Genomic DNA, 12,458 nt, shown 5'->3' on the forward strand with positions numbered 1-12,458 from the left:
AAGATCCAGTAGTAGAGTTTAATATCCATAAACTGGTTGCTAAATGATGTCACAAATGTAAATGGTGTTTGATTTTTTACCCCTTCTTGCTTATGTATTATACATCTACTGGTATTCTTCCTTTTATCCTGTTACAGTTCTTCTCTTGCTGACCCTCTTACTCTTTCTATGGCCATATCCACTGTTTTTTCCTTATATTGTCTCTCCTTGACTTTTTTTTAGCTTCCTCTACAAATCTAGTGTCATTTGTGCAATTTCTGCGAATCTTGAACATTTTCCCATAAGGGATATTCTTGGTAATGTGGTCAGGATTGCAAGATGTGGGCATCAAGATAGAATTGCCTGCGCTTTTCTTTCTATAGGGGGTAACCTCTAGTCCAGGGGTCAGGAACCTTTTTTGCTAAGAGAGCCATGAACGCCACATATTGTAAAATGTTATTCTGTAAGAGCCATACAATATGCACATGCCCCCCAGTAGATAGGCAGTCTTAGAGTCATGGGTGCCCCTGCAATCTACGTCTCGGATCAAAGGCCCTACACTGCCCCTCTCTGTGGCAAAGCCCCCTTTCCGAGCTCACTCACCTCTCCATGTTCCTTCTACCGTCCCGGCTGGCCAGCGCGTGTGCCGGCACTTGCAGATTTAAAGGGCCAGTGTGCCGCTGATTGTCGCTACCCACTTTCCAGGTTCCTATAAAGACCGGCGGCTCCCAGCATTCCCCGCCGGAAGCTTTTCACAGTGTTTCCTTCCCAAGTGTTGACCTCCTGTTGTGACCCCGGACCTAGTCTAAGAGACACACAGCAGCCATCACTATTTATTAAAGATCTGTCTGAGAGCCAGATGCAGCCAACAAAAGAGCCATATCTGGCTCCCGAGCCATAGGTTCCCTACCCCTGCTCTAGACCAAAATAGTTTCACATCTAGAAATTCTATTTCCGTATTGCCATATGTATATGTAAATTTCAGATTCATATGGTTATTGTTACAGTTAGTCAGTAGTTGTCCAAAACATTCCTCTGATCCAGGCCAAATCCAAAGCAGGTTATCTATGAATCTTCCTACCCACACTATTTGTTCTTTAACCCCTTAAGGACACAGACAGTTTATAACTTGAGGCTCAGCCCCATTTTTTTGTATTCTGACATGCGTCGCTTTCTATAACTTTGGAACACTGCTGCTTATCAAAGCAATTCTGAGAGTGTATTTTCACCACATGTTGTACTTCATTTTAGTGGTAAATGTTGGATGATAAATTTGCGTTTATTTACAAAAAAAAGGAAAAATTTACCATTTTCGAAATTTTAAATCATTGCATTTTCAGGCAGATAGATTTACCTGATAAATTTGCTGAATAACATTTCCCATATTTATACTTTGCATTTTCATATTTGAAATATCTAGATAATGATTTTGATGTCACATGGCTTACAAATTGAATATCAATTTTCCGTATTTTTTTAGAATTGACTATTTAGGGGATAAATACTGTTTTGAATAAAATTTTACATATTTAACATCAAAACCCCATATATTATCACCCCATTTTCAAATCTGTATCCCTCAGCCTATCAGAAACAGCTTTTAGGAAGATTGTTAACACATTGAGATCTTCATAGGAATCAAATCAAAATGGAGGTGAAATGGTCAACTTTTGTTGGTTATACGTTCATTTGGCCCTAAAATTTACACATTTCCAAAAAGCGAAAACCCATCTAAAAACTAGTTACACGATTTCTTCCAAGAAAGGAGACCCCCCCCCCCCCACTTGTGGCTGTTACTTGTTTTATGGGGGCACAGCGAGGCGCAGAAGGGAAGGAGCGCCCTGCAGCTGCCAGGATTTTAGGCTATAAAATTTTCGCTTTTTCATTTGGCATTTTTTTTGCGGGATGAGATGGTTTTTCAAGTGTTACCATTTTAATATTGTAGAAAATTTAGGAACTTTTTTTTGAGGGCAGGAGTAGAAAAGCATCTATTCTGTACTGGATTTTTAACTTTTGGTTTTTTTTGGTGTTCACTGTACAGCCTAATAATCATGTTATCTTTATTCTATTGGAATCTATTGGATTGCGAGGATACCATACATGAATATTTTTTCTTACGTTTTACTAAATTTGTCAAATAAAACCCTAATGTGGGTAAAATCAATCAATTTTGCATTGCCATCTTCCATAACATTTAGAATTTTTTGGCTTTGGAACTGGTTGATTTTTGTGGGACATGTTTTACTTTGCAACAGTCACATTCTGGAGTACATATGTTTTTTGATCACTTTTTATTGCATTTTTTGTGGGATTGAATAGGTAAAATCATAATTTTTGTCAGGTTTTTAACTGTTTTTTTTTAACGGTGTTCATTGTGCGGGTTCAATAATTATTTACTTTTATTCTACGGGTTGTTAGGGATGCGGTGATACTATATATGTGGGGGTTTTGTTATGATTTAGAATTTTATGTCTTATAAGACATATAAGAGACTTATATGTCTCTTTATATGTTATGGAGCTTATAGGCATTTTCATTGATTATTATTTTATTTTTTTACTTTTTGGTATTTCCACCATGGGACATGAATAAGCAATCATCTGATTGCTTGTTCATGATGATACTCTGCAATACTGATGTATTGCAGGGTATTAGCAGTGACTGACCTCACAGATGCCATCTTTCAGGCTGTGCCAACAGGCAGCTTTGGGGTCGTGATCGGACCTCAGGGCTGCCATAGCAATGATCGGCGCCCCTGAAAATGGCCCGCGGGGGGGGGGGTTGTGGGGGAAAGACCCCCCCCAAAGGCAATTTAAATGCAGCGGTTGCACCGACCACAGTATTTAATGGGTTAAACTGAGGTGTTGGGTATTATTTACAGCCGGCACCCTATGTATCCCGATGCCGGTTTGGCTCAGATCTTGAGCTGAACTGGCAACAGCTCTGCGTCCGATATATCGGAGGCTGAGCACTAAGTCATTATATATATGTGACTATATATATATCGGACGCAGAGCGAGAAGGGGTTAATGGGAGAAAAATATATTGCTCCTCCCACTGAGTCATATAGTTCTGCACTATATATGCTATACATGTGCATATAGCCATCCCATAACCTTCCTTCCAATTAATATTTTTAATGATTTGAAGCAGGTGCTTTGTAAAACTGGGAGTTATACTTGCCAGTGGCTGGAGATAAAAGTCCAGCCATTCCTCCGGGGACATTTTTGTGCACCTTGGGGAGTGAATGAAAAATAGGCATGGGATGTTCTACATATAGAAAATAAACTCGCCTAGATTTCTGTTCCCAAATTTGGAAGAGCAAAACTACCACTTTGCTTCCTCAGCACTTCCTGTTCACTGTACAAGCGCAGAGGGATCAGGGTTTAGGGTGAGACAGTGTAACAAACTGGTAGCCCCACAAACTAATTAGCAAAACTTTTAAAAGTTTATTTTAGAAGGAAGGAGGCCATGGATAACAATTATAAGAAGATTACCACAGTCACAGTGCCTGGTCTATGAGTAAGTGTCCCTGGTTTATCATGCTTGATTTTGCTGGTAGAATTCCTTTAAGAAACATGTCACATTATGGGAAATTAATTTTTAAAGGGAATATTTGCATTTGGGTAAGGGTTATTCCCTACTATCAGCATCAGCATTGTAAAGCAATGTAGTTTAAAACCTTTCCTACTATGATTATATTTAAGCAGCATGTGGATGTAGTGGTATTGTGGCCATTATTTTATGTTGTGCCTTGCGCTCCCTGGAAGTGGCAATAAACCTCAAACATTTACACCATGGCACATGTGTTGCCAAGTTAGTCCTGTTTCTCCTCCACAGGGAAAAATCAATGGACTGATTAAGGCCAGTAGCATTTTAATTCTACATTATAATGAAGGTCCACAAAATTTTAAACAATTAATTACATATTAGCTAATATTTCAATAACCCATTTAATTATTCCAGGAATACCCCATTAATCTTTTGCCTGAAAAGAACAGTATATTTTTGTTGGACATGTTCACTTTTAATATATTTCATTCCCTTGTTTAATGGAGATTTCTAACTTGCATGACATTTATTGTAGGAAACACAATAGCCCTTATAATGCAGTTTTGCTCATAGACTGTTGGAAAAGGGCATTGCCAAACAAGATTGCCTTATCATGAGAGCAGACGTGTGATAAAGACCTGGCTTCCAGGATATACAGTAAATCCATGATGATATGTTTATAGCCATTCATTAAATAAACTGCTTTCTCATTTCTCTTTTATCAAATTAGCAGTAAGAAACCAAATTTGATTCATGAAGAATTTTTTATATGAATACCATTTTAAAGTTCAATGATTATCATAACAAGTCTATCTGATTTTATTACCGTGAAGCTTGTAATCTCAGGTCTATGTCTTTTGTGACATATTATTGCTGATTATGTTATAGGCAATTAAAATGATTATGTTATAGGCATATAATTGATTCAAATCCAAATTTGGTTGAATAACCAAGCAATACTTGGACAGTGATGCTCATAGAAGACTACAACTATCAGAAGGGGTAAATCCACACTGAGATCTATACAGGGACAGGGACAGGGCCGCATCTGCCATGAGGCGAGATGAAAATCTCGCTTCAGACGGCAGAATGCGGGTCCCTGTAAAGGGCGGCGAAATTCGCCGCTCTAAAGTGGGCGATTCGGGCGTCCATTAACGCCCGAATCGCCCACCAGCTAAATAAATCGCGCCTGTCTCTTTAAGACACAGGCACGATTTATATGCGGAGCGACGCAGCGCCTTTCCGGCAGCTGCGTCGCTCCGTTCTAAGCAGTGACACAGGCGCCATGACGCCATGGCGCGGCGCCTGTGTCACTGTGCGGAGCCGCGTCTCACAGGAGAGCCGCGTGAACACCGGAGCCGCGCCGAGGGAGCAGCTGCTGTGAGTATGATTTTATTATTTTTCATGTATTTAATTAATTGTGGCTAATAATTAATACTGGGGGGGGGGGGGCTATATATATCATATGGGGCCAGAATTATTTTAAACTGGGGGGGGGGGATCATGGAATGCTATTTTATTTGGGGCTATAATTATTTCTTTATTACTGGGGGGGATGCAATATATATTTATATTATTTGGGGCTATACTGTAATTATTTTATACTGGGGGGAATGCTATATATATTATTTGGGGCTATGATTGTTTAATACTAGGGGGATGCTATAGATATTATATGGGGCCAGAATTATTTTATACTAGGGGTGGGGGTGGGGGTGGGGGTTCTGTATATTTTATTTGGGGATTTGGAGCTATAATTATTTTATACTGGGGGGGATGCTATAGATATTATTTGGGGCCATAATTATTTTATACTGGGGGGGATGCTATAGATATTATTTGGGGCTATAATTATTTTATACTGGGGGGGATGCTATATATATATTATTTGGGGCTATAATTATTTTATACTGGGGGGGGATGCTATAGATATTATTTGGGGCTATAATTATTTTATACTGGGGGGGGGATGCTATATGTATTATTTGGGGCTATAATTATTTTATACTGGGGGGGGATGCTATATGTATTATTTGGGGCTATAATTATTTTATACTGGGGGGATGCTATATATATATTATTTGGGGCTATAATTATTTTATACTGGGGGGGGGATGCTATAGATATTATTTGGGGCTATAATTATTTTATACTGGGGGGGGATGCTATATATATATTATTTGGGGCTATAATTATTTTATACTGGGGGGGATGCTATAGATATTATTTGGGGCTATAATTATTTTATACTGGGGGGGATGCTATAGATATTATTTGGGGCTATAATTATTTTATACTGGGGGGATGCTATATATATATTATTTGGGGCTATACTTATTTTATACTGGGGGGATTCAGTATATATTATATGGGGCCAGAATCATTTTATACTGGGGGGTGCTGTATATATTATATATCACTATATCACTAAGCTGGGGGGATGTATATGGGATACAGTATATTACTAAGCTTGGGGGATGTATATGGGATACAGTATATTACTATGCTGGGGGGGGCTGTATATCGGGTACAGTATATTACTTAGCTGCAGGGGCTGTATATGGGATACAGTATATTATATGTATATAGATTTTATCCCTATATAATGAAGGGATGTGTTATATGTGGGGTAGCGTGCGGTCAGTTGTGTTGTGAGGGGTATATATTATTTAGGAGCGCAGTGTTGTTTTCCAGGAGACTTCATACTGTAAGTGACTGTGGTATTTTTAGGGACGCCGGGTGGAGATGCTGCATGGAGCTGAAGATATCTGCCCGTGAATTCAGCAGTGATACGTCATGGATTGGAGAACCCGGAATAAAGTCGTCCTGATGGAAGAGATTGTCATCTATAAGGTACTAGATGCCACTAATGTCTCTCAGATCCTGTAGTCAGTCACACAGTGTCAGGGAGCTGCCTGTAGGGTTGTTAATTGTTAGTAAAGTTTTCAGCATTTACTTAACAGGGAGCGTGGGGGGGGGGGCAGCATTTTAATATTCGCCTCAGGCAGCAAATATGCTAGAATCGGCCCTGGACAGGGACAATGATATAAGACACAATCATGAACATTACATATGACTTCTAAATTAAATGTAACATTTGCAATATTTTAACAGCTGTATTTGTGAATTTTCATACGTGCCATTTACTAACCATTCACCTGAAGGATGTGTGTCTGGTAGAGATCCTCGTAGCCATAAGCATGGCATGTATAATTGCCCATATGAATGGTTGTTACCTTGGTGATGTACAGTGAATTATCTTCTCCAAAATCCTGTAAAACAAGGTAGTAACATATGAAAGACGTTAAATGTTTGATCAGCTGATTGTCTGCCTTCAGTGCCAAATTTAACACAGAGATCTGACCCATAGTCTATGGATAGTCCATCAATATACAGGCAGTTCCCGGGATACGTACAAGATAGGTTATGTAGGTATGTGCCCGGGATACGTACAAGATAGGTTATGTAGGTATGTGCTTAAATAGAATTTGTATGTAAGTTGGAACTGTATATTTTATAATTGTAACCCCAGACAGAATTATTTGGTCTTTGTGACAATTGGATTAAAAAAAATGTTGGGTTGTCATAAGAACCAGGATTAACAATAAATCTTAATTGCAGACACCCTTGATCACTGTTACAGCTAATCATTGAAGCCTAGGGCTAAAGTACAGTAAATTACCAATATCCAGAGGTCCGTTTGTAACTAGGGGTCATCTGTAAGTCAGCTGTTCTTAAGTAGGGGACCGCCTGTACAAGAGCTGGAAAACCCCTTTACCATGTGGTTACTGCAAATTAGCACAGTGATAGGTCATTATGTATTAGCACCTAGAAGTTTTACTATTTTATAGGGAATACACAAATGTAATACATTTGTAACAAGGGGCTGCAGTGTGGATCATTGTCCAGTAGATGGCACCAGGTTACAGAAGAGGAGATTCTGCAAGGAGCAGGAAAAGGAAGTGATTCAGTGTGAGAGGTCAGAGGAACAGATAAGAGGCAGAAGTGTTGCTGTGCCTGTGTGCTCCTGGCTAAGATATAAGCCCCTACTTGGTACTAAGGAGAGAAAGTACTGTGCCCAGAACTCTGGTGGTGAGCACCAGAAAAGGACAGTCTGCAGGTGAGGTCTTAGGGCCTGCGGCTGAAGAAAGACCCCCATTCCTGCAGTGAGACTAAAGGAAATCCATCTGCATTATTATCATATGGACATTTTCTGTATTTATTACTAGTTCAGTAAAGTTTATTGTTATATCCAGCACGTTGTCTGTCGTCTCCCCTGCAACATTACACATTCACACATGTCTGAAGAGCTTTGAAAGATGGAGGTCCTTTGTAAGAGTATGCTGCTGCAGAAAAAAGAAACGTACTTTACCATACATATTTGCACATTTACTTGCTGCACAATGGGGGAGATTAATCATGACCGAGAAAGCATATGAATCTTCTGCTGCCGGCTGGATCTGCACACCACTATGGGCATGTCAAGGTGGAGACAGAATGGGGAGCACCCGGCCTGTGACATTTACTAAAGCAATACAAACTATAGCAACAAAGTTTTCCAGTTCTGATCTGGTGTAAAGAGTTTGCACCCGTAGACCAGAGCCTTTCTTTTAGTGTATATGCATGCAGGACCACCGGCGGGGGAGTTTTAAGACTGGCGTTATAAATACCAGTCTTAATAAATCTCCCCCAATAAGTTTATCTCAGTCAGGTTGCGCTACAATAGAATATGAGCTATGGATTTTGGAAGGCTTGAGGCATTTAAAAAATGATGGACTTTATTTTTGTTTTTTCTCTTTTAAAGAAACACAAAGGTGCAATAAAATTTGTGGTCATGTAATAATCTTCCATAATATTCAAAACTTTGTGAAGTCAATAATATTTATCATTAATACTACATTAGACATGGCAGTGAAAAAAAATTAGTATTGTTTTAATAGTAAATGGGCTTTTTGCTGCAGCATGCAGATAAGCATATATGCACCATTTATGGCAATACATCAACGTCAGCTGCAAAAGATACTCTAATGTGGTGTTTCTCAAATTCAGCCTTGAAATGTCACTGCCGTAGATTTGGTACAGAGGAATAGCTGTAATAATTGCTGACCAAGCCAAATATATCAACTGACCTGTGGATGATGAAAGGAGAACTACAGTCACACTACCATCCATTACTACAGTAAGTGCTTGTAACAGTCTGATGCCTTTCTTATCAAATTTCATCTAAATACATTTTTATGCTTTCTAAAGTTCTGTTGCTAGGCTAAATATTATTTTTCCCTCTCTTTCCTCAACCTTTGTAGGAACCTCTGCTGTGTATAGTTTACAGAAACCAAGGATATCTGCACACAAGTAGTACAGAGCTGCATTAGGGCACCTGAAGATTTTTAAAATTCCCTAAATTCGCCCCCATATACCTCTAATTTGTATTTATTCCGTCTGAAAAACATCTGATGTTCAAGCTGTTTTAAAAGTGTTTACTCATTAAATTCTATGTTAACCTTTGACAACTTTTCTCTTTTTTAGCCTATTTCTAAAGACTAAAATATTTTTTACAAATCTACAGGGCAGCTAACATTCATGGCTAATTTAAATTCAGATGGTCCACTCCCTTCTAATACCTTCTAATGCCTCTATTACAAGCTCCAGCAAGTCCTAGAGCTGAGCTCCTTCAGCCACACTCGCACCCTGTCTCACAAGAGACAGCTCAGTCTGCTACAAAAAGTTTTGCTTCATCTCTTCCCTCAGCCAAGACCTCTTTTGTCTCACAGATAGCTCAGTCTAATAAAACAAGTCCTGCTGCTCCCCTCCTTGTATAAGACTCACTGGGGTAGAGTGCTGAGTGCTTTTACATCAATTTTCTAGCATAGAAGAACTGAAATAACTATTTTCTTGCGACTGAGCCACCTTCACACGATGTGGGCATGGAGGGGGCATGGCCACTGGCAGAGTGAGCTCATGTACCATGCCTGCACACTCACTAAAGCCTACAAACATTTTTGCTGAATGTTCAGTTTTTTATACAAAAATACGCCAGATCAGGCCTGGTGTGGTTTTGCCTGGTGGCGCAGCAGCTCCATGATTTCATCAATGGTCTGAGGCTGGTCTAAGGCTATGTAAGTCTGGCGTATGATAAACACCCCTCCCCCCTACTCTACCTCTATGTAAAATGAAATTTCTAAGTGTATCAGTATTTGTTCTACATCTGTTTATGTAGATCAGTTTAACACAAGGGATTGGGCCGAATCTCCTGGCAGCATTTGTTGACATAGTAGGTATGCAGTGCTAATGGAGAAGGAATGGGGAGCAGAGCAAAGCTAAAGGTGTGCTAGACAGAACAAACATGTGACAAATGCTTAGGAGCATGCCACAGCCAAAACTGTTAATGTAGAAGAGGCTGCAATTTGGTACTGATGATTTATGAATGTATTACTAGAATGCTCAGTGCAAAAAACAGCAAAGTACAACTTAGTTTACTACACTTGAGAACATACTGTATGTGCTTAATCATTTCTGTAGCCTAAGTGTGCCCCTAACCTTTAAAGACATGTTTCCCCTATCCACGGGATACTGAATACATTTCTGTTCTTATCCTAAATAGGAATTTTACAATGCAATAAGTTTTCTTTTAAGTCACAGAGAAATCAATGAAGCATAGCACAAACACATTAAACCCTCATGCACACAACCATATACTGTGGCAGTGAGCTATCTTCACAAATTGCGGCTAGCTCATGGCCGGAACTGACTTCTAATATCCATGGTCACAGTGGAAACATTTGCTATAGTCGGCCCGAGATCTACAGCTGTGTAGGACTCAGATGTATATACTTTGCCTTAATATTATTATTGGGCGCAATGTTAGAGCGTGGCAATTAATAAAAAACAAAACAAAAGAAACCATAAAACAAAAAAAAATTGATTTTCCTATTGTGGTACAAAAACTTTTAAAAATATACTCTCATTTATCATCACTATATGAAAAGGCCAAGAAAAGTGCATGAGATAGAGTCAGCAAGACAGAAAAATATTCATTGTGTATGATTAATTGTTGCCTTTCTAAACCTAGCTCGCTTCTAATGGCTATTAATTACATGCAGCACGCTGACATATGTGTGAGGATATGAAACAAAACAGCATGGACAAGTGCTAAGATGCTCAATAAATCATATACTATTTGTTGTATATAATTACAATACCCTTTCAGTACCATGGTTTGTCTGCTCTAGTTCTAACAATTAATTTAATAACAACTTTTGATACTTTAGCAAGAATTGTAGGTAAAAAACTTATTAAGGAAACTTAAAGGGTATTCTTTATCACATACCCACAGGAGAAGTCATGTATTCATGCATTGGTCCTAACTATGGGACTCGCACATTAATTGGCAACAGGCCGATAAGAGCATTAGGAAGGCATGCACTACCACTCTCCATTCTTGTCTGTGGGAGCAACAAAATTAGTCAATTATATACAGTAAACTCGACATACCAGTAATGTATCTGACAAAGAAAAAGAGTAACAAAAAATGTATACCTCTTCTGTTTATTAAAAGACAACATCACACCACCTGGTTGGGTTTTAAAGGCATAAAACCTCCACCTTTACATCTTATGTCACTGGTCATACTTTTTCCATGAAGAGACACTTAAACTGTGAGTCCATATACATAGTTTATCTTGTAATGTGCAAACAATGTAAGTTGCAATACGCAGGCTGCTCCACAAGAAAATTAAAAATCAGCATAGCGGAACACATAACTGGAGCCAATCCATTTAATCTGACTAGCTCTCACAATGTTTCAGGTGTATCCAAACATTTCCGGGATCACCACAAAGGGTCCGTTAAATATATGTCAGTTATAGCTACTGAGCATAGTTTCCCCTTAAAACGAGGAGGGGACCGAAAAAAGAAACTCCATATGCGTGAAGCTTATTGGATCATGCTACTTGAGACAGGCTCACCTAAGGGTTCATACCCTTAGGTGCACCTGTCTCAAGTAGCATGATCCAGGTACTTTAGGAGCGATCTCATGTTTTTTTACTAAAATGTTTTCTATTTATGCTGCCATGCTCATCTTCATGTCTATACTTACTATGTATGCGTTTTTCGTATTTGTATAGTTTGTTATGTTGCTATGCTTCTCCTATTTTCCATTACTGATTGTTAGTCATGTGATCTATCCCGGACTTCTCATTGTATACGCGTCCCTTCTTCTCCCGCCTACTCCAAGGTTTCCGGTGGTGTTCTTCTCCATAAATGCTTCTTAAGATTCTTTTGCCAATAGGTATGACTAAGGATATTTAATGTCCGAAACGCGTCACCAGCTTTTTCACCCTTCCCTTATTTTTGTGATGTCACTTTTTTAAATATATAATTTTAAAACAGTTGCCCGTGCAGATGTTTTTTAAAAATGTTTTCCCTATCTATGTTTGCATACCTCTTCTGTGTTTTACATCTACTCTTGGTTTTGGCTTTCAAATATAGAAACAAAATATTATGAAAGTTCTCTTTCCCTACATAGGGGGCAGTTGTTAATCTAACAGAATCATGCTCTGGCTAACCTCCAACCTGTAGCAGAAATAGTTAAAGGTGCTTTCTGCTCACACCTTTACCTTTCTGTAATGAAATATCTAATTTCTCACCAGTAGTGGTGCCAATTATGCTCTTTCATTATTTGAATCAATGCTACTGTGTTTTTTTTAGTGGTAATGGTGGTGAAAATCTAGAATGACATTTGAAAATTTTAAATATAGATTACAATGTCAGTGGGGGTCATTTATTTTTTTTCTTCCTTTTTTCTGTTTTTTTTTCTTTTTTTTTAAGCCTTTGGTGCATTGCAATTTGTCTGCCTTTTTGGAGACTTTTTGAAATGTGCACTAAAGTCACATTTGTTTATCATCAGTAAGACACATTTATATTCTTTT

General features: G+C 38.7%; 1 protein-coding gene across 2 annotated transcripts in view; it reads right to left on the reverse strand.

Annotated features, from left to right (window-relative positions):
- The window catches only part of FSTL4 (follistatin like 4), a 590,275-nt gene that overhangs the window by 59,165 nt on the left and 518,652 nt on the right, over window positions 1-12,458 (reverse strand). For both annotated transcript variants that reach the window (XM_072145816.1, XM_072145815.1), the window contains exon 8: window positions 6,683-6,803. In XM_072145816.1, coding sequence (XP_072001917.1) covers window positions 6,683-6,803 — 121 coding nt within the window. The remainder of the gene's footprint in view (window positions 1-6,682; window positions 6,804-12,458) is intronic.

Source organism: Engystomops pustulosus, chromosome 4 (assembly GCF_040894005.1).
Source record: "Engystomops pustulosus chromosome 4, aEngPut4.maternal, whole genome shotgun sequence".
Classification (NCBI taxonomy): domain Eukaryota; kingdom Metazoa; phylum Chordata; class Amphibia; order Anura; family Leptodactylidae; genus Engystomops; species Engystomops pustulosus.